This window comes from Macrobrachium rosenbergii, chromosome 51 (assembly GCF_040412425.1).
Source record: "Macrobrachium rosenbergii isolate ZJJX-2024 chromosome 51, ASM4041242v1, whole genome shotgun sequence".
Taxonomy (NCBI): Eukaryota; Metazoa; Arthropoda; class Malacostraca; order Decapoda; family Palaemonidae; genus Macrobrachium; species Macrobrachium rosenbergii.
In genome coordinates this window covers 46,468,380-46,490,230 of record NC_089791.1, presented here as the reverse complement: position 1 = coordinate 46,490,230, position 21,851 = coordinate 46,468,380, and the positions used below count along the sequence as shown (strand labels likewise).

General features: G+C 41.5%; 2 protein-coding genes across 2 annotated transcripts; one reads left to right on the top strand and one right to left on the bottom strand.

The window, feature by feature from the left end:
- Positions 1–1,274: 1,274 nt before the first annotated feature.
- Positions 1,275–4,219, bottom strand: LOC136833037 (uncharacterized). Its single transcript, XM_067094684.1, has 3 exons — positions 3,214–4,219; positions 2,103–3,029; positions 1,275–2,020 (listed from the first exon to the last, which is right to left on the bottom strand). Exons 1-3 carry the CDS (start codon positions 4,217–4,219, stop codon positions 1,275–1,277), a joined length of 2,679 nt encoding a protein of 892 aa, XP_066950785.1.
- A 1,887-nt stretch (positions 4,220–6,106) lies between these two features.
- LOC136833370 (uncharacterized) lies at positions 6,107–21,199 on the top strand. The gene is made up of 8 exons (XM_067095418.1): positions 6,107–6,550; positions 9,371–9,538; positions 9,734–9,845; positions 11,075–11,167; positions 12,296–12,356; positions 12,567–12,650; positions 13,632–13,807; positions 19,597–21,199. Exons 1-8 carry the CDS (start codon positions 6,496–6,498, stop codon positions 20,237–20,239), a joined length of 1,392 nt encoding a protein of 463 aa, XP_066951519.1. The 5' UTR covers positions 6,107–6,495; the 3' UTR covers positions 20,240–21,199.
- The last annotated feature ends 652 nt before the right edge of the window (positions 21,200–21,851 follow it).

Here is a 21,851-nt window from a genome sequence, read left to right as displayed (position 1 = left end):
GGCTATAGTGCAAAGACTATAGCACAGAGGGTATGAAACAGTGGTTACAGTGCAAAAGGTAAGGTACAGTGGCTATGCTTCAAAGGCTATGGCACAAAAATATGGTGAAATGGCTACAACACGAGGCTTTAGCGCAACGACCACGTGACGGGCAATGGCCCTATAACTAACACATAAGCTATGGTGAAAAGTCAACGGAACAGAGTCTACGGGGAAAAGGCTAAGGCACAGAGTCTATGGTGAAAAGGCTACGGCACAAAGGCTACAGTAAAGCAAAGATTTGGGGACAGTGGTGTTTCAGTCAACCGTGTCCTAAGGCACTGTAAATATGATTCCACACCTCCTCCCCACCACAGATGAAACAATTGTCACAGAAGGAGTTTAATCTTCTGATCGATCAGCCAAAGAGTAATACAAAAAAGGGAACAAAGCATTTATAACTCCTGTTTAAGTAGAGACTTTTGTGTAATGAATTCCCGTGAGAAAAAATTTCATAGCATTGTAAATTACAAGCAGTTTTAAAGCACTCTGGGAAGACTCAAAATCTAGCAATCAAAATAGTTAATACTTTCCTTTCTCATGTATGGCCAGAATTTCATTCAGATACTAGATTTAGTTAGAGAGAGCTCTCTAATTCGCCATCAGGTTGGCTTCGTTATAGCATGATCATGGGAATTTTGACAGCAGATAGACTCTCTTGGAAAGGAAACCATTGTCTAAGTTAAGGAGTTCGTATCTAGGAAACAATGGCTAACGAGGTCAGAGACTGTGCTAAAATGAATTTGACCAAGTTTGAATTTGAATCATCAGTCGAGGTTCTCTTGGATGCAGTTAGATCTAGAATGACAAAAAAATTAAAAAAAAAAAAGTTCAAACATGACTTTTATTAAACGCACTAAAAAAAAATAATTTTGAGACACCAGGATTTTTCTGACAATCATATCTATAAAATAAAAGCGTGAGCTAACCATGGAAGAAATGCTACAAGAAAAGGAGATGAATTTTTACTTCTTGTAGCATTTCCTATGTTAAATTACCTTTTATTTTGTAGACATGATTAATTGCAAGGAAAATCCTGGTGTCTCAAAGTATTTTTACTTCAGTGCATTTTAATAAAAGCATGTCTAAGTTTTTTCTTATATTTTTTTTATTTTATACTTTTAGTTTTGACAAATTGTAACTGATTTATGATTGTAATTGCTAAACTGATATCCGTTTTGGGGAGGGCGAGGAAGGGATGAAGGAAGAAGGGGAGGGGAGGGGAGTAGGGAAGGTTAGAGGAAGGGAAGGGATGGAAGAGGAGGAAAGGGGAAGGAAGATGAAAGACGAGGGAAGGGGGGAGGAAGGAATATGGACGGTGAAGGGAGGGGGGAGGAGAAAGGAGGAGTGGGGAAGGGACAGGGAGGAAAATGATGGGATGGAAGGAAGAGGAGGAGGGGGATGGAGAAGGAAGGGGTAGGGGGGGAAGGGGGATGGGGAAATGGGGAAGGAGGGTGGGGAAGTGGGAGGGGTGTGGGAAGGGGGAAAGTGGAAGGGATGGAACAGGGAAGGAAGGAGGGACGCATAATTAACACTTGTGTGCTCCAGAAGGGGGGGGGAAGAGGCGGGGGAAGATTAGGCGAGGGAAGGGAGAAGGTGGAGAGGGGAAGGGGGAAGATAGGGGAAGGGAAGGAGGCGGAGGGGAGTGGTAAGGGGGAAGATAGGGGAAGGAAGGAGGCGGAGGGGAGTGGTAAGGCAGAGGGAAGGAGGAAGGCAGAGGTAGGAGCAAAGGCAGAGGGTAGGTGGAAGGGGAGGGAGTGGTAAGGCAGAGGGTAGGAGGAAGGCGGAAGGTAGGTGTAAAGGGAGGAGGAAGGAAGGGGGGAGAGGAGTGGGAAGGCAGAGGGTAGGGGGAGAGGGAGGGGAAGGGAGGTGGAAGGGAGGAGGAGGAAGGGGGAGGGAGGCAGAGGGTAGGAGGAAGGAGGAGGCGGAAGGGGGAGGGAGTGGAAGGAGGGGGAGGTGAAGGCAGGAGTGGAAGGCAGGGAAGGGCGGAAGGAGGGAGTGGAAGGGAGGAAGGGGAAGGTGGGAGTGGTAAGGCAGAGGAAGGAGGAAGGAGGGAGTGGTACAGAGCAAAGGAGGAAGGGAGGGAGTGGTAAGGCAGAGGAAGGAGGAAGGAGGGAGTGGGAAGGCAGAGGAAGGAGTAAGGGGAGAGGAAGCAGAGGAAGAGGCAGGAGGGGTGGAAGGCAAGGGAAAGGGGAGGAGGAAGGGAGGGAAGGAGGAAGGGGAGGGAGGGCCAGAGGAAGGAGGAAGGGAGGAGTGGGAAGGCAGAGGAAGGAGGAAGGAGGGAGAAGCAGAGGGTAGGAGGTGGGGAGGAGGGGAAGTGGGGAGAAGAGGTGGGAGAAGCAGAGGGAAGAGGAAGGAAGGGAGGCAGTGGGTAGGAGGAAGGGGGAGGGTAGGAGGGAAGGAGGAAGGGAGGGAGGAAGACAGATGGCAGGAGGAAAGGAGGAGTGGGAAGGAGGGCAGGAGTGGGAAGGGGAAGGGAGGAAGAGGAGTGGGCAGAGGAAAGGAGGAAGGGGAGGAGGAAAGGCAGGGAAGGAGAAGGGAGGGGAGGGTGGGAGGAAGATAAAGGGCAGGGATGGTAGCAGAGGGAAGGAGGAGGAGGGAGGTGGGAAGGAGCAGGGAGGAGGGGCAGAGGGAAAGGAGGGGAGGGAGGGAGGCAGAGGGCAGAGTGGGAGGGAGGGAAGGCAGAGGGAAGGAGGAAGGAGGGAGTGGGAAGGTGGGAAGGAGGAAGGGAGGGGTGGGAAGGCAGAGGGAGAGGAAGTGGAGAGTGGAAGCAGAGGGTAGGAGGAAGAGAGGGGTGGGGAAGGCAGAGGGAAGGAGAAGGGAGGAGTGGGAAGGCAGATGGTAGGAGGAAGGGGAGGGAGGAAGGCAGAGGAAGGAGGAAAGGGGAGGGAGGGTGGGAAGGCAGGGAGGGTAAGGCAGAGGAAGGAGGAAGGGAGGGAGTGGTGGAAGGACAGGAGGAGGTATAGGAGGAAGGAGGGGAGGGAGTGGGAAGGCAGAGGAAGGAGGAAGGAGGGAGTAGGAGGAAGGATGGAGTGGGAAGGCAGAGGGAGGTAGCGAGGAAGGGAAGCAGAGGGAAGGAGGAAGGGGAGGGTGGGAGGGAAGGCAGGGAGGGAGTTGGGAGGAAGGGAAGGGGAGAGTGGGAAGGAGGAAGGAGGGAGTAGCAGAGGAAGGGAGGAAGGGGAAGTAAGGGCAGGGAAGGAGGCAGAGGGAGCACAAGAGGGAGGAAGGGGAGGGAGTGGGAAGGCAGAGGGTAGGAGGAAGGGGAGGGAGTGGGAAGGCAGAGGGAAGGAGGAAGGGGAGGGAGTGGGAAGGCAGAGGGAAGGAGGAAGGGGAGGGAGTGGGAAGGCAGAGGGTAGAGGAAGGAGGGGGGAGCAGAGGAAGGGAGAAGGAGGGAGGAAGGCAGAGGGAGGAGGAAGGAGGAGTGGGAAGGCCAGAGGAAGGGAGGAAGGGAGGGAGTGGGAAGGCAGAGGGAAGGAGGAAGGAGGAGGAAGGCAGAGGGGAGGAGGAAGGAGGTGGGAAGGCAGAGGGCAGGGGAGGAAGGGGGGAGGGAGTAATGCAGAGGAAAGGAAGGAGGTGGGAAGGCAGAGAAGGAGGAAGGAGGAAGGAGGAGGGAAGGGAGGTGGAGGGAGGCAGAGGAAGGAGGAAGGAGGAGTGGGGAAGGCAGAGGAAGGAGGAAGGGGAGGGTGGGAAGGCAGATGGTAGGAGGAAGGGAGGAGTGGGAAGACAGATGGTAGGAGGAAGGGAGGAAGGAGTAGGAGGAAGGAGGAGAGGGGAGGAGGAGGAGGGAGAGTGGGAAGGCAGAGGGAGGAGGAAGGAGGGAGAAGGAGGGAGAAGCAGAGGGGAGGAAGGGGAAGGAAAGGCAGGAGTGGGAAGGGGAAGGAAGGCAGAGAGTAGGAGGAAGGGGGGAAAGGCAGATTAGGAGGAAGGGAGGGAGGAGCAGGAGTGGGAAGGCAGAGGGTAGAGTAGGAGGAAGAGGGGAAGAAGTGAGGAGGGGAGAGGAAGGGGTGGAGGAAGGGGGGATGAAGGAGGAAGGGGGGGAGGAGAGGGGAGGAGCTAAGGATGGAAGGCAGGGAGGGTCAGAGGCAGGAGGAAGGAGGAGTGGAGCAGAGGGTAGGAGGAAGGGGGATGGAAAAGAGGATGAAGAGGAAGGGAGGACAGCTAAATTAACACTCGATCGCATGCTCCGGAAGGGGGAGGGGAAGGGGATGGAAAAGGAAGGGGAAGAGGATGACAGAATCTGATCGGGGAAGGGAGGGAAGGGGATGGAAGAGGGGAAGTGAGGGAAAAGAGGGAGGGAGAAGGGGTGATGGAAAGGGAGCGATGGGAAGTGGAAGGCGATGGGGGAAGTGATGGTGGAAGGGAGAGGAGGAAAGTGGGAAGGAGGGGAAGGGACAACTGTAAATTAACACTTCACCGTGTGCTTGGAAGGGGGAGAGGAGGGAGAGGGGGAAGGGGGATGGAAAGGAGGAGGACACAGCTAAACTAACACTTCATCATAAACCTGGAAGGGAAGGAGTGGAGGGGATTGGACGGGGAGGGGATGGAAAAAGGAAGGAGAAGACACAGCTAAATTAACATGATCGTGTGTTTGGAAAGGATAGGGGATGGGGAGGAGTGGGGATGGGTTGGAGAAGGGGATGGGAGAGAGAAGGGAGGGGGAGAGGAAATGGGAGGAGGGGGAGGGAGAGGACACAGCTAAATTAACACTTGATCATGTGCTAGGGAGGGAAGTGGAAGGGGATGGGAAAAGGGAAGGGGGAGGGGATGGAAGAGGGAATGGGGAGTGGTTATATAGAAGATAGATTCTAACGAGTCAAAGTTGTGAAAAATCCGAAGAGCTCATACAAATCCCCAGATACTGGGAGAGGTCAATGTAGGGTCACTAGAGGTCACTGCTGACCTACTGATCATTTAAGGTTGTATTGTCGCCGGGAATGAGTAACCATGCAAAATTTCAAGTCTATCAAATGAAGCGATGTCAGGCAGGGCAGCCGATCGAGACTACAGGTCCTTACATCCCAAAGCAAAAATGGGAAAAAAGCACGTTAAAAGAAGAAGAAGATGATCAGATGAAGGGAACAGGTCGGAAATTGAGTTACAAGATTTTGAGGATAGACAGAGAGAGACAGACACACAGAAGTCAAGTTAAATAAGAGCATGTAAAAAGGATCCGTTGTAGTCTACAGACAAAGGCTATGACACAAAGGCTATGGCACAGAAATAGTGTAAAAGCTGTGGCACACAGACTTTAGCACAAGGCTATGGCACAGGGGCTATAATGCCAAAACTATGGCACAGGGGCTATAATGCCAAAGCTATAACACAAAGGCTATAGCTCCAAAGTATGGCACAAAGGCTATAGCGCCAAAGCTATTGCACAAAGGCTTATAGCACTAAAGCTATGGAACAAAGGCTATAGAACCAAAGCCATGGTGCAAGGGCTATAGCATGAAAGCTATGGTACAGAGGCTATGGACCCAAACCTATGGCACACTAGCTTTAGCACCAAGGCTATAACAAAGGTTATAGCGACAAGACCATGGCACAGATGCTATAGCGCCAAAGCTAAGGCACCAAGGCTATAACGCAAAGGCTAAGGAACAAGGGTATAGCTCCCAAGGCTATGGCACAGAGGCATAATATAGCACAAGGCCTGTGAAAGCAGAGAAAGGCCGTTTAGCCTTCGCTGGGGATTAACTAGTGCTTATTAATTCTTCGGGTTGGTAAATATAACGTTTGTTTTACAAGGTCTTGAAAAGTTATAGTCATACAAGACCCTGAAACTACCATTTTTACTATACATGAATGCGATGACTCTTATCTACGTGTCATTATCTTATCAGAAAGTCCGCATGAAGCAAGTCGTCGGGCATTGCCAATGATACAATTAAATTCTATTATTAATTTTCCAGTAATAAATATTTTTCTAACAAAAAGATTATGAAAATGTAACAAATCAAATGAAGCTTCTCAGAATACTTGTAGAATTTAAGGTTAACTGTAATTTCCTTAAGATGCGAACACAGTCTGTTTTTTATAAAAAAAAAATGTCGGGGGTATATTACATACTTGCTAAGCCTCGGTGTCAGTCGGGCAAAAATAAGCGATTACAGAAGACGTGTAAACCAGTGCTTGTGTAAACAACTTATTCTCTCAGAAAGCTGACTTCAACTTCTGTGCCTACTGAAACCTAAGCTACAGAAAATTCAGATACAAGATAAATGAAGTGAATAAATTAATGACGTGGATGAGTTGACAAGAATTGAAAGAACGAATACACTTGGAGTTCAGTAACTGATAGGTTAATGATGCTACATAGAAAGAATGTACTTTAGTGATCACGACATTCGTGGAGATGGTTGTCGTCGAAGAACTTGTGGTTGATAAAATGGAATTCAAAATCAACTACGAAAACAGCTTCCGGAGACTTTGCAGTTAAAATCACCCCAGGGAAAAATGGTGTCTATGCTGTATTTTTCTATATTTGGTGGCCTAGTGGCTGGGGTACTGGGTAAGGACATAATTTGGTTAATATATAATCAGTAAGGACATAATTTGGTTAATAAAAGTTAAAAAAATCTGTGTCCAAATTCAGCATACTTGAATTCAGACCTAAGCAAGCTTGTAATCCTAACACTTGGATATAATTTCTTATGAAATTTAAGTTATTCCACTTTTTAGTATTGAAATCTTACTTCAAGAGACCTTATTGTTTACGTAATAACGTCGTTTACCAAAAGAACGATATTCAGACTGATTTGATTTATGAAAATTAGGCTATAGAGCCAAGCACAAGGGCACTTTCAGCCATTCAGTACCCAAGACAGTGAAAAGAGAGAGTGTTCAGTGGTTGGACGGAAAGAAGCGAAAAAGAAAGCGAGAGCGGAGGTCGAGTCACAAAGACTAAAAGGCGGGTGCAGCTGGGGGTCTAAGGGACGCTGCAGACACCCTTTAGTAATGCCTACAAACGAAATTCAAATAAAGAGGAAAGAATCTATGTGATGGAATATAAAAAAGTGATGTTTTTATATACAAAAGTGAGCATTTCAAAACCTCTGCACATATGAAAAAAAAATATTTGGATTAGTCATACAGATAAACTAACAGTTATGTTTTAGATATCTTATCAGCATGGCTGAAACTTGAATTGTATGCTTACTTTGGCTAACGGTTGGCCTACGTCAATATACACCAGGAAAATTTGTAACGCGCGTGACGTTACATAACTTTCAGATCCAAGGGTAAAAAGTTTTCAGAGACAATACGTAAATCCGTAAATTACATTTACAAATGTTCTTTGCGCAATTTTAAAAACTAGCGAAATAGTCTCGTATTTTGAGAGCCTCAGTGCTTAAAGCTATTATAGATACCGCAGAACTCTATAATTTACGAGTCTCTTGTGAAAATGAGTTGGACCACTAGTATAAAGGGCTTAAAGACAAGCCATTACAAATGATTACAGTCCATCACAATGAAATCCTGAGGCCAAGAAGATATTTCGAAAGGTACCAGTGACTTTAATAAAAGGGAATTACAACAACAACAACCTTAATCTATACAAGCTGTCAGACGCGCATCAAAGATTACGATCGTCAAAATGATAAATACAAACATCAAGGTTTTAACAGAGGAACTTGTAGAAATGGGGCAAGAGTTTTTTTTCCCGTATGATTTGTCAAATTCATCAAGATACCAGAAACCGCCAAAGGTGGGGTACTGGTGTACACGGATACAAGGTTATCTGTTGATTAACAAAACTGTTCCAAGGACAGGGCTATAATATAGTACAGTATAAGGAGCATACAGCATATCTGAAAGAAAAGTTAAAAAAGCACCAGAGCGTGCACGGAATATCCTGTTAGGTGACAAATCTCTCAGGCAGATTTATCAATTATCAAGGCCTCAAGGCCTATGGTTTTTTTTTTTTATCTTGGCTTCTTGTACCTCTTCATAACTCAGTCGATTACACTAGACTCAAGGTTTGCTTGAAGTTTTCACTCCAGCTTGGTAATGGGTTTATGTAGGGCGAGGTCATTTGAATAAGTAACAATTACAGTGCCTAACCATTTGAGAAAGTCAGACTGGTGAATAGTTTCGATTGTTTCCACATTAAGCATACGAAGAAACATAAGTAATTCCACAGTATATAATTTATTTACTCCAAGGATAAAAAGAGATCTCGGATTCATTTGCTCATTAAAAGGATGCTTGCATACACTGAGTTATGAAAATTTGTCTGTAAAGCCAAGCATTGGGGAGCTTTCAGCCATTCAGCTCACAAAACAGGGAAGAGGGAGAGTTGGAGTGGTCGGACAGCAAGATGGAATAAAAGGGGGGTATGAAATTAAAGATAAAGGCTAATAAGTGGAAGCATAGGGGGCGGGGGGGCCCGAAGGAACGTTGCAAAAAACCTTTAGTAATGCCTACAGCGCACCGTTGTGTAGTTCATTGACGGCACTAACCCCCTATGGGGAAAGGCATACGCTTCAGACGACACGGCAGACCAGACCGCACTGTAACCTCAAGCCAAGATGAAGGCGAATTCTAGGAGAAGAGGAATGATATAATTTGAATATCAAAGACAGTCCACGAGTAACTATATATCTATATAGCTACATTTAGCGTCTCCCTGCCGGGATAAGTCTCGCTCACCAATGTCCCTTATAAAAATATCCAGAAAAAGGGGTCTCTAGGTTTGAGTTTCCAAGTGATACCTTATGTGTCCTTAGTGTCGGGATATGCTGCCTCGCTCCCTTCTTAGACAACATTTTTTGACAGTGAGGATTCGCTAGTCATATAAGAATAGACTACCAACTCCAAGTGCAGAGGCCAAGGAAAAAAAATTTCAATACACTGTTCATTGAATGGTTAAGAAAAAGCCACTGTATACAACCAAATTTAATTAAGAAAATACAGAACAGGAGCTTCCGACCTTCAATAAGGTCCTCTTCAGCTGTAATGAGTAAAAATTACAAAGTTTACAAAGAAATAAAAGTAAAAATACAACATTTTTGAAAAAGAGCTATTAGAATTTTAACTTCAGTCCTGGGGGTCTTCCTTCAGTGTCAAAAGAGACCAACAGACTGACAGTTTCTATTTTAATTGCTCTTTTTAAACATTTTTCATTTTTACTTTTATTTTTTGTAAATTTTGTAATTTTTACTCACTGTTCATTACTTAATCTATGATATTCTGTATAATTAGAATAAAACATTTTAAACCAAGAAATATCAACTATCCTAAGAAATTCACTTCTAAAAGTTCATGTCGGGCTGTTCAGCTCCCCCGAACCTGATATCTGACCTCTCACCTACACCAACCTATTTTCCAGGCATTTACAGCCCAGATCGATCTTGCAGTACTCAAGCAGAATGTCAAGAATACCCATGGACGTCTCCCTACCCGACCTGCGTAGACAACGAGTGCCGTTGTACTGAAGACCAATGTCTTATTTACACTGCTTATGGTAGTGGCGTCGCATATTATTGCGGGACATGTGGTGAGTATTTAAGTAATTAAGTACAGCTTCAGTTAGCTTCATTCACATCTTTAAATTAATCTAGTTAATATACCAGTTGTCATTTTATTTCCAGCCAGAATCTCCTCAGCTATTCGATCGTAACTCAAGAGTTCAATTACAACGTGGTTTAATGAAGGCAATGCTGCTTGATTAAAATGATTTTTTTTTCTCCAGGTGTCATAGGCTCTGAGTGCAACGAAACCAATCCTTGTGTCCAAATACCAATGTTATGCAAGACGGACAATTTCTGCCACTGCAATCAAGGGGATGTCTACATGGAATTATGGTGAGTAGGCTGTAGGCAGGTGTCTACCCAAAAAGTGGAAATTCAAAAACATTCTATTCACGAGTAGGGAACAAACTGGGGCCGAATGGAGGCCTATTAGAAGGCCTCCAAAATTAAACCTTGATGGGGATTATGAACACTGAAGAATATGGCGTTGATACTCACGTATAGCCAAACGCGCATGCGCGCTCACTCCTAACATACATACATACATTTTTCTACCCTTTCTATGGAGACTCCTTGAAGGTGTTAGCATAACTGCTTTACACGACTACGGGATTGCTGGTGGTTGGTAGAATAAGCTATCTCCTATTAGCGTGGGCCCTTGCAGGTTTAGTGGGAAACTGTATATTCATAAACAGGAAATAAATCTCAATGGTTGACCATTCGGATAAAATTTTAATAAAATTTTCCTTTGAATTAACCATTAGCCTATAATATTGAACAAAATCAATTTCAGTTTCAGAAAAACGACCTTTTCTTAAGAATACATTGATTTACAAGTATCGTATCCCCACACCAGATGCAGACCACCGCAAGATGCTTCCTTCGGTGCTTAGGTGAACAAAAATGTGGTGGTTATATTTTTAAAACAGTATTTATAAAATAAACCCAAAATGAACAAAAATTCACACTGAGCAAGCGAAAACGACCGCGAACTACTGAACGAATTTTCGCAAAATAGTCCATTGTAAAAAAATTTACATAGCGAATAAAACAGACTATATAATTATTAATCTTTTCCTAGGTAGTGACCCCCATGGGTTTTGTTTTAACCCGGTATGTATCCGGATACCTTTGCAGCGTGTTTAATACAAACCCGTTGGGGATGACAGTAAAAATCATAAACAAAATGCTGAATATCAAAGATAATGACCCCCAAGAAATATCAGCCCTAGATAGCGCCCCCCTAACTTTGCTGGGGGTCACTGTCTAGCAAAGATCCAAATTATTTCCACTATTTAGGAAAGATCCCAATTATTTCCACTATTTAGGAAAGATCCCAATTATTTCCGCTATCTAGGAAAGATCCCAATTATTTCCACTATCCAGGAAAGATCCCAATTATTTCCACTATCTAGGAAAGATCCCAATTATTTCCACTATCTAGGAAAGATCCCAATTATTTCCACTATCTAGGAAAGATCCCAATTATTTCCACTATCTAGGAAAGATCCCAATTATTTCAATTCAGTTTTTGTTTTATAATAAGTGATTTTATGTTACAGCGTCATATACAAACCAATAGAAACAATGTTCGAAAGCGACGTACTCATCGTAACGCTCGTGGTTTTGCTCGTCGTACTCAGGGTGATTAAATCGTAAGTATCTCTCTCTCTCTCTCTCTCTCTCTCTCTCTCTCTCTCTCTCTCTCTCTCTCCATTCCCCTTTCCTTACCCTTCCTCCCTCCCTTTCTCTTTCTCCCTCAACTATCTTTTGCTCGCCATACTCAGGGTGATCAAATCGTAATTATCTCTCCCTCTCCTTCTCTCTCTCTCTATTTCCCTTTCCTTACCCTTCCTCCCTCCCTTTCTCTTTCAACTTTCTTACCTTTCTCCCTCCCTTTCTCTTTCTCTCCCAACTATCTTTTGCTCGTAATACTCAGGATGATTAAATCGTAAGTCAGTCTCTCTCTCTCTCTCTCTCATTTCCCTTCCCTTACCCTTCCTCCCTCCCTTTCTTTCTCCCTCAACTATCTTTTGCTCGTCATACTCAGGGTGATCAAATCGTAATTCTCTCTCTCTCTCTCTCTCTCTCTCTCTCTCTCTCTCTCTCTCTCTCTCTCTCTCTCTCCATTTCCCTTTCCTTACCCTTCCTCCCTCCCTTTCTCTATCTCTCTCAACTTTCTTACCCTTCCTCCCTCCCTTTCTCTCTCTCTCTCTCAACTTTCTTACCCTTCCTCCCTCCCTTTCTCTATCTCTCAACTTTCTTACCCTTCCTCCCTCCCTTTCTCTTTCTCAATTATCTTTTGCTCGTCATACTCAGGATGATTAAATCGTAATTATCTCTCTCTCTCTCTCTCTCTCTCTCTCTCTCTCTCTCTCTCTCTCTCTCTCTCTCTCCAGTTCCCTTCCCTTACCCTTCCTCCCTCCCTCTCTTTCCCCCTCAACTATCTTTTTGCTCGTCATATTCAGGGATATTAACACGTAAGTTTTTCTCTCTCTCTTTCCATTTCCCTTCCCTTACCCTTCCTCCTCCTCCCTCAACTTCTGACTGGTCAAAAACGTTCCCATAGAAAGCACAATGTAATGTTCAGTTGGGGTTTCTACGTTACTGTTATCTATGCCAATTCATACAAACGTTATACGTTAGCGTTTTTAAATAAAATTTTTAATAGTGCGTCCCTTACAGATAACATTCTTGATTTTGTCGGAAAAATGTAAGATTTACACATGCCAATTTTGTACAGAATTCATTCGTACATTAAACATTTCCAATTTACTCCACAGGTGGAAGAAAATTAAAGCTTTATTGTGCAGGAGATGCAGAGGGAGTGAGTCCGAGGAATCTGTAAGTAAATGAATGTAGAAATTCTGAAATATTAATATTACGAATAATTTGTAATTAAAATAGGTGTAAAATTGTTGGACATTTATATCATATTTAACACGGAAATCGATGTAAGTATAACACTTGACAGCACTAATTAGGGACTAATATTAGTGAACGTAGGCTAACTCAACGACGTGGTCTTTTCATTGAGTATCATATATTTCTCAGACTGTGGTTGGAATCAATCCACGAAGCGGTGAAAAAAGTGCAGCCTTTACCATCACTAACTCTGACTTCATGGTCACATCTCACGTAAGTATAAAATATTTCCAAGATCTCTGACGAGGGTTACTTTTTAAGGAGTGTGATCTAACTCGAGTACTACACCCCAATTTTGTTTTAACTTACCCCTACACCCTCCCCGCCCTTGAGCTGAAGGATAACATTTTTAGTGTAAATGCTGCCAAAGAACTTTCTAAGCTTAATAAGATGCTCATAAAGCCAGCAGCGCTCGATGTCTCGAGCATCACCCAATTAACGTAATCAATATAGACCCTAAATCCATTTGGTACTGGCTGTTAGTGCCATGTAAGGCAGGCCCGTTCGTGACGGAAAATATAACAGTAATAATGAATAAAATCCTCAAGTAGGCCGTCATTATGTCAAGGTTAACTACTCAGATTTAATTTTTGGAGCTAGTGCTACTTGAATGGAATGGAATACAGAATTTAGGCTAAAGGCCAAGCACTGGGCCCTATGAGGTCATTCAGCACTGAAACGGAAATTAAGAGAAGAAAGGCTTTAAATGTGTAATGGGAGGAAAACCTCGCAGTTGCACTATGAAAAAAGTGTTAAGAGAGGGTAGATAATAAGATGGAAGAGACAGAATATGAATGGAGGTGCGGTAAAAGGAATGAAAGGGGTTGCATCTAGGGGCAGAGGGGACGCTGCTAAGAATCTTAAGTAATGCCTACAGTGCACCATGTGAGGTGCAGTGACGGCACTAACCCCTTACGAGGAGTGCTACTTGAACAATTCAAGCCAAGGAACAAATTCCGTTATACGAATTGGAAGTCTACACCGACTGTAAATCTTATCTGCCATGTAAAATAAACATTGCGTGAACATCAATACACTAATGTTAAATCGAAAACCTAATTTCCCCCTTCAAGGGCTTACTACAATTAGTTAAAACTCAAAATACTCATTATAAGTAGTTATTCGATTACAATTATAAATAAAAACGAAATATGTAAACCCTGCACTCGCGCTAAGGACCATATTTTTCCTTAGGACTCTGACTTCGAATGGGCACTTGAGCTCTCTCGACAACTAGCCAGTCCAACGGAGGACTGGCTGTCAATGAGGTCATTCACGTTGTCGTCGCCATCGTTAAACTCCAGGAGAAGAAACCAATACTATGAGCAACGAATATCGCTGGAGACTATATCGGAGCCTGGGCCATCTGTGTGAGTATTTCATGCGTATTTTCACACTTAACTCGTCCCCAGCAATGTCTTACCCATCCTCAATTATGTAGCACATAAACCTTTGAGACTAGAGCGGGACATTTAACTGGCCCAAGATGTTGAGCCAGACTGGGTGGACCTATGAGCAGATTAGCCTTATCCCGCAAAACTGTCCTTCCATATAGTACGGATAGCTTTCGGGTCATCCTGTTAGAGACTGACTTTACTGGCAAAGCCCTTTTCTTCAAGCACGTCCTTCTGTAGCCCGTGTTTCAAGGGCTACCACCAGAATCTGCCCCTCGACAGTTTAAGGTTTCTCTCGAGCCGCCTCTAATACTGAGGGCTATTTTTGTCTTACCACACCCACTCAAGATTTTTATTTACCTTTTATCTTAAAATATACTAGCATACAGCAAGCACTTGCAGTTGTTTAGGATTTATCTTTATACTCTGGTACTGATAAGTAGTTATCACATTCAATTTCGGTAACCAGTTCCTCATTTGAGTGAAGATAATTTTAGTTTAACAAAAAAGACGCTGGTGCATTTCATTATTTCCCAAGAAATATATACTACCATATTTATATTCAAGCCCAGTTTAAAGATCAGGCCAACACAAGACTGAAAAATACTTTTAAACTAGTTTTATTACCAACGTAAACTACTTTAGTTTAATATTTGCCGTATTCAATATATTCAGTTCATGAGTTACTGTGAATGACTTAAAATTAAACTCGCATTTTTTAAACTTGCAAACTTCAAGTACCCATAATTAATTTCTGATAAATCCACGAACGTAAATTTTGATGGCCTCAATAGTATTTCTTACCTATGGTGCCAGTCAAACAATTCAAGTAGCATGTTTTTGCTAAACAATGTATCTGAGCCACTATGTTAGTATGTAGTCCCTGAAGCCACGTATGATTTAATCGACTGATTTATGAAATTGAGCGCCATGGCCCTAACGCCTAGGGTTGGGAGGTGACCATGTAACCTGGGCTTTTAAAAATTTTCCTTTGGTTTGACATAGGTACACAGGCACGAGTTTGCATATTAGGATTTTCATATCACGCCATATTTCTCATACATTCTCTAAAATCTGCTTTAGCTTGTTGTGCACCCTAATTACCCAGTCGCTCCCCAAAGCATTCAGGTTCAGTGCTTGCATGATTTTGTGTTTAGCAAATAGCCTTACAGATCAAAACTTAGTCAAACACTTGTGTTTATGCTACAGTACTTCAGTATGCTGAGAAACTGACGACATTGCAGATACTTAACCAAGCCATTTCTCTACCTTGTTATTAATGTCAAAAGACTTCATTAGTTTCAGTACCCGACTCGGTAGATCTAAACAATAGATACACGGCGGGTATTTAGCGAGAAATGGCAGTTTCTGATAGTATTTTGGTTGCTTATTTACAATTTGAAGTTATTTTTGGGGGGTCGAATGTAATTAACCTGTAATTAACCCCTAAAGTCCACCCAACAAGGGGTTTCCATACGCTATCTTCACAAGACAGAGCACGGGCACGTCTGTTTGGAACGGTTCATATCCCGTCCGGCAAGTGCATTAACTTGTTAACGTAGGGGTACCGCCCCCCACCCCCGGAGGGGCCCATTCCATTTGGCCGATAACAAACAAATGCACCGCCAGTATCAGAAGCCCTAAAAGTGTAGAAAAAACCAGTTTCCAAGGTAAAAACAGGCGCGGAGCTAATACTTAGAATTACCCCCGACTCAATTACCTGAACTGCCTGTTCTAAAGACTCAAACGTTCCTTTTGGCCAGCTTCTTAATGCCAGATGTGCCTAGACAATTTTAAGTCAGATTTGCACTGAACTCTAATACCTAGACACAAATTCACAAACTTCATTTTTGAGAGGGGTTGTTTAAAAATAAACTTGCTTCTTACAGGACTATTATTAAACTTAAAAATCAACAAGGTTCAACTTGCACAGTTCTTCAGGCCTGTCACAGGATCATAGCACCTAGTTGAAGGTTACTTCCAAAAATTAATGTTGCTTCACTACGAGTGTCCATTTTACCTGCCAAGGATGTTTCAGTGTTAGATATTTATGAAGTTATAATCAAAACTTTAATTGAAGTTAGAAAATTCGATATCTCAAGATTTCAATATATAATTGATCCGTAAATCAGTTCGATTATATTACTATGCTAGTACGTACAACAGACTTTTAGTAGCTAAGGAAAGATTTGTCCTATATAGCACTAAAACTTACAAAGCTGACTGCATCTTCAGCATAAACCCAGCTTATTGCCAAACCTCTGTCTAGTATATTTAGTGATCATATATTTGAGCCGTTATCACCCATCGCTGTGTGGTTCCAGTAATTACTAGAACGGCCTTATAACATAGGCTCTAGGTACAAGAACACCCTGAAAATTTTGTTTTTTCGGAAGCTAGGTATCGTTACATCCAACTCTGTACAGTTATATAGAAAGATGGATATTTTATTACATTTGACTTCAATTTGGCCAAAATCATATTTCAGGTTAAAGAAATTAACTTTTCCACTTCTTACAAGTTTGAATATGTGCAAGTTCTGAAAGATATCAGCCAACTTAGGAGCTTAATTTGAAATCTGCTTCTCGAGTGATTTTGACCACTTTTACACAGATACGATGTCTTAATATTGGTTAGGTTCTGAAAATGAAGTCTGATGACGAAACTGAAATTTCAATTGCATTACCTATTACAAACATAGGGTCAGGATACTTTAAGAAGTGGCACAAAGGGACATAAGCATAAGTACGCAAGGTCTTGTCTGTAACTGATGGTGCCTTAGTCCAGTTAAGTGTAGGGTTCTGGGGTCAAGGTAGGACCAGGGCTCTCAAGCTGGGTTAGGTAAGCCCTACCCACCCTTACTAATGTAGGACTTAGTGACCTAGGTTAAACGTAGTTAGGTCTGGATACTTAACTGTATTTCACTAATTTTTCTATTTCCTTAGCCGATAAGGCCAGTTTCCCACTGTGGTCCACCATTACTGTGACTTACAGAGGTGTGTGTAATGGGTTAGCGAGCCTTTAAGAGGCTAATTTTAATCACCAAACGAATAACGAGTTATTTTTTAGCCCCAGGCAATACACAAGATTTCACGAGGACCAATTCTGTTGTATTACCAGCACTATTATTGCGTGTATAGACACCTAAGCAATAACTAAATACCCACTAGCAATACGACAGTAGTGCGACTTCAACATCAAAATAGGTTAACACAATTATACCAGATATGAAAAGCTAACTGTAGGAGTCTTAATTACACTTGAACCCTTGACATTCTCCAGCAAAGGAATAGGCACTGTACTAGGCAGATTTCCAGAATACGACTCAAGTAAAATTGTCTTACATCACATTAACTAGTAGACAGTGCCAACACCTGCTTACGGTGCCCTAGTTCGGGTCTGGAGGGGACTGAGGTGTCAAGTACCATGACCAGCAAGTCTTTGAAATTCTGGCTAAAAAAAAAAAAAAAGCCTTATCTACCCAACTCTTTTGATGATGACCACAGTTCCTGTAAGATAATTTTGGATGCACGATTTTTAAGGTATTTTATTAGCATAAACTTTAAATAAGAGCACAGCAATTACCAAATGGCAATACTATAGTAGAAGGACGACAAAGAACGTTATCCGAAATTACAGAAAAACCCTTCCCTATACCGATTACACCAGCTAAAGTAGGTTGGCGACTGTAGGCAGTCTTAATTAAACTTGAATCCTTGACATTTCCAGTGAAGGAATAACTCACTATACCAAGGATTTACCCAAAGCTGTAAATAATTAAAGCCCTCTGAATCCAGTGGATGATGCCAGCACCCATTTATGGTGCCCTAGTTCAGGTTAGGTGGTGGGTTGAAGGTCCAGGTAGAACTTGGAACCTTAAGTTAGGAAATGGCCTCCCTGAGGCTGTTTGTCGGCCGTGGCAAGCTATCAGGAAAAAAAAGTAGCCTAATATACCTAATCTTCACAATACCAGGTAGATTATCCAGACTTAATAAATACATGAAATGATTGTATGGGAATAACGAACTAAAGAAGGCCAACACCTTCAAATGATGCTCAAGTTCATGTTAAGTGGGGGTGGGTGTTAATTCCAGACAGGACCAGGAACCTTAAGTATATCCACGTCGTACAATACTTACAGCCCTTACAGCAGTTTTTATACTGATAAAGAAACCTAATAACTAAAACCTGCCAGTACCCTAATTGAATCTTATGAAGATATATAAAAATAGTCTTGGTATACTATAACTATTTTATGGTAAATCAGACTTTATATCCAGTTATTAGACCTTGTTACCCTAAGACAAGCCACTACCCACTTATCCCTTCCTTAAGTCCAATGGTCCCCTACACTAATAAGTGTGATACCCTAGACAAAAAAGGTTTTATTACCGATTACTATGATATATACATCAAGTTACCAGAAAGACACCTGCGAAGAACTAGTCTGAAATAGCTTTTATACCCCTAAAATTTCTTTGATGTCTATTTGGGCAAATTGTTACGTTCTTATTAGAAACCGTACATCTCAAATCACCTCAAAAGCATACCTTCTCAGACATTTCATGACACTACGAATTTATCATACATATAAATATTCCTAGTACTATGTATTTTGTCTAGTTGCACTTAATTATTGACTATACTCGAATAATTCACATCCTACAATAGTACTTACCAATAATCACAAAATCAAGGATCCGAAACCTACGACCGACTTCACACACCCAGATAACACTATTGCTTTCGGTAATGTTCGCGAACAACTGACACCCTTACTCTGTTCGATGTCTTCTTGGCCAAGGACAACGGACTCGCAGTCTGCCTACTAAATCCGGTTTTTGTCTTCTTTTTTTTTTTACTGTATTTCGATGATGAGATAAATCCTGTTTTGACTATAGCAGACAGAATTCATTAAGGAAAATTGCATAATTGACAGAACTTCCTGTCACGCATACACAAACACACAACAATAGTTTTTGACAATAAAAACATCAACGTCTTAGAATTGACACACTGGTTAAAATTCCATCAATTGGTTTGCTTACGCAATTTATCGTTGCAACGACTGTGGTCTTTGACACCGTTTCATTAATCAGTCATTTGATCAATGAAACTTGTAAAATCATTCTCAGAGCAGGGATTTCTCCATACTACAAACATCTGTGCTAACATTGATTAAATTAAGGTTACTAAGGGAATTTTGATTAAAGAAAACTTATTTTTCTACACTAGTTTTAGCGTTTGTGTTACCATGCTCATAACAGACTATGGTTTTACATTTTCACCCTTGGTTTCATTACTTTTACATCAAGTATAATTATTTAGCTTCCAAGATCATTTGTGTTCATTTCAGTTACTGTGGCCGAAGCTGATTTATATTTGATTTGTTTTTACTTAAATCTGCTATTCAGTCATCATGAAAATAACAACCTTTTGAAAATCTGATTTTGACAATGAATAATTTTTAAAAAGTATCAGCAACTTTGAACAAAATTTATGACGGACATAAATCCAGTCGTCACACATTTTTCTTTTCAGGCCATTATTATGAACGATATCCTGAGCATTCTGAGTGAAATTTAACATTTTAAAGTCAAATGTTTCAGTGTTTCACTCTGAAATGTCTTGTTTTGCATTTTGTAAGTCAATTTCGTTGAGTTTACAAAATGTAAGCTCAACGAAATTGGATACTGACTAATTTTATAAAAAAAATTCTCCACCTAATCACTTTCACGTGTTTATTTTCTCATTTGTCAATATAGTTCCAGAGAGGGGCAGGGGGAAAGCTCATCTTTGAGTGACTTTCCTAATCCGCCTTCCATAGAGTCCTCCAGTCGTTTCTCCGTTTCCAGTACCTACCCATCCAGACGACCTTCCAAACCAACTGCACCGCTCAGACGTTTAAATAATCTGAGTTTTAGACAAACAAGGAGGTCCTCCTCGGCTTCTGGCGGCAGCTTTCACTCTGCAGATTCGTCCTCAATAAAGAGAAACGACTTGAGAAGGTCCTCATCAGCAGCATCAAGCATTACGTCAAGAGATTTCTCCTCAGATAGCAGCAGCAGAAGGTCCTCTAACTGCACCCATCCAGGCAGACCACCTGGAATAACTATCAGAGACTATCAGTCTTTGAGCTACTCATCAGCCTTATCCACCTTGCCCTCCTCCAGTAGGCCATCTGTTTCTTCAGAGACTGCAGATGCCTCTGCACTGTCCAAGTTGAAACTTCCGCCTGATCAGCAGTTAGCTGAACCTTCTGTGAAGTCTAAGTACACATCCTCTTCCCCAGCTGCTGAAACTGTGTTACACATTTCACAACAATTAGACGAGAATACTGACAGCCTCAGTGGCACATCTGCTTCGTCTTCAAGAGCAAGTTCTTTCCAGTCTTTGCCAAGAGAGTGATCAAGTCAGTTGTGTGTGTAAATGATTTAAGAAAGCTTTTGGGAAACAGCTCTTATTTTCATGTACAATATGCATGTAATTAAACATATGTATAACAGCATGTGTGCTTGTAAACAAGTAATGCGAACTTAAACGCCACTGAAAGTCAGAGGGGTTCTGAGAAGGAGCTATGCACGTTTGATTAAGCTGTGTCATTCACGACCCTGGACTCGATTACTACCTGGATGTAAATGGATGTTTTGAAATCAGGACTTTTATTATTTCACGTGCTTGTTTTCCCTTGCTATTTACAGACAAAACTTGCTCTTAGATGCAACATTAAAGCATACTTTAGTTCCTATGTGCACTATTTAGGTGGTACCTCATTGTAAATAATAATGAAAACTATTGTAGTTTTTCTTCATATTTGTATACTTGAATGCCTTCCTTTAGGCCAAGGTATTTTGTGTCTTGTCTAGAGTGGCGATTTTTATTTTTTGGACAAGTGTAAATTACAGGATAATGGGATGAAAGAAAGGACAAACTGATACTAATTTTGCTTTAAGTAATTATTCATGAATGTACATATATTCAACCCTTCTTTTGTAATTTGTTTCCCTTAATTCTAATACCTTAATTAGGCAGTGGTTATCTAAACAATACAAATTTCCTGTTGAACATTCATCGCATAAAATGTTGACAAACGTAAATGAAATGGTTTCACTTGTTTATGTGTATTTACCATAATCTTATCATGAACATTTCCCACTTTACAAAAAATAATAGAAGTCTTCCATCTGCAATATTGCTTAGTAGTAGTAGTCAGGCAGCGCTTCTATGATGAAAATAATGCTGAAAATCATTCTAGTTTTGCATTTCACATTACAAACGATTCATTGTTTTTTGTTGTACTCACAATGTACTTTTACGATTAAGACGCAGTTATGTTTTTTTAAGGCAAATAAATCATTATGATACTTTTGATCTGTTTAATTTCATCCTCAAATTCTAGTAATATCTGAATCTATCCCTCTGGGGCCAAACATCTCAGAGCAAGGAAAATATCTTGGCTCTCATTGACTGTGAATGGTGTATGCCCGAATACTACAAAGTTTCAGCTCTTTCAACTTATGGGTTGTATTTAATGTGGGTATTTCTCTCTCTCTCTCTCTCTCTCTCTCTCTCTCTCTCTCTATATATATATATATATATATATATATATATATATACATACACACATATATACATATATATATACTGTATGTATGTACTGTATGTGTGTGTGGGCGTGCGTCTACACACACACACACATATATATACATATACACACTTATTAACACACACATGTGTGTATATATATACATATATATATATATATATATATATATATATATATATATATATATATATATATATATATATATACTTACTTTAGATATATGCTTCCTTCAATGATTTATTGTTGTTATTAATAATAATAATAATAATAATAATAATAATAATAATAATAATAATAATAATAATAATAATAACAATAATAGCCATTTTCGGGGTCATGAGACAGCAATCGCATCCTAAAAAATTATTGTTAGAAACTGGAAACAGTTCTTAGGAGTTTGGTCTGAGCAGCATT

Bases quoted from the DNA above. Each gene is read 5' to 3' on its own strand.
- LOC136833037 (XM_067094684.1), bottom strand. From the start codon at position 4,219: ATGCGATCGAGTGTTAATTTAGCTGTCCTCCCTTCCTCTTCATCCTCT. The intron at 3,030-3,213 runs CTCCCTTCCTCT...CTTCCTCTGCCT, and splicing joins CCTGCCCTTACTTCCCCTTC to TCCCACTCCCTCCCCTCCTT. The intron at 2,021-2,102 runs GTACCACTCCCT...CCTTCCGCCCTT, and splicing joins CTCCCTTCCTCCTTTGCTCT to CCCTGCCTTCCACTCCTGCC.
- LOC136833370 (XM_067095418.1), top strand. From the start codon at position 6,496: ATGGTGTCTATGCTGTATTTTTCTATATTTGGTGGCCTAGTGGCTGGG. The intron at 9,539-9,733 runs GTGAGTATTTAA...TTTTTTCTCCAG, and splicing joins ATATTATTGCGGGACATGTG to GTGTCATAGGCTCTGAGTGC. The intron at 13,808-19,596 runs GTGAGTATTTCA...TTGTCAATATAG, and splicing joins TCGGAGCCTGGGCCATCTGT to TTCCAGAGAGGGGCAGGGGG.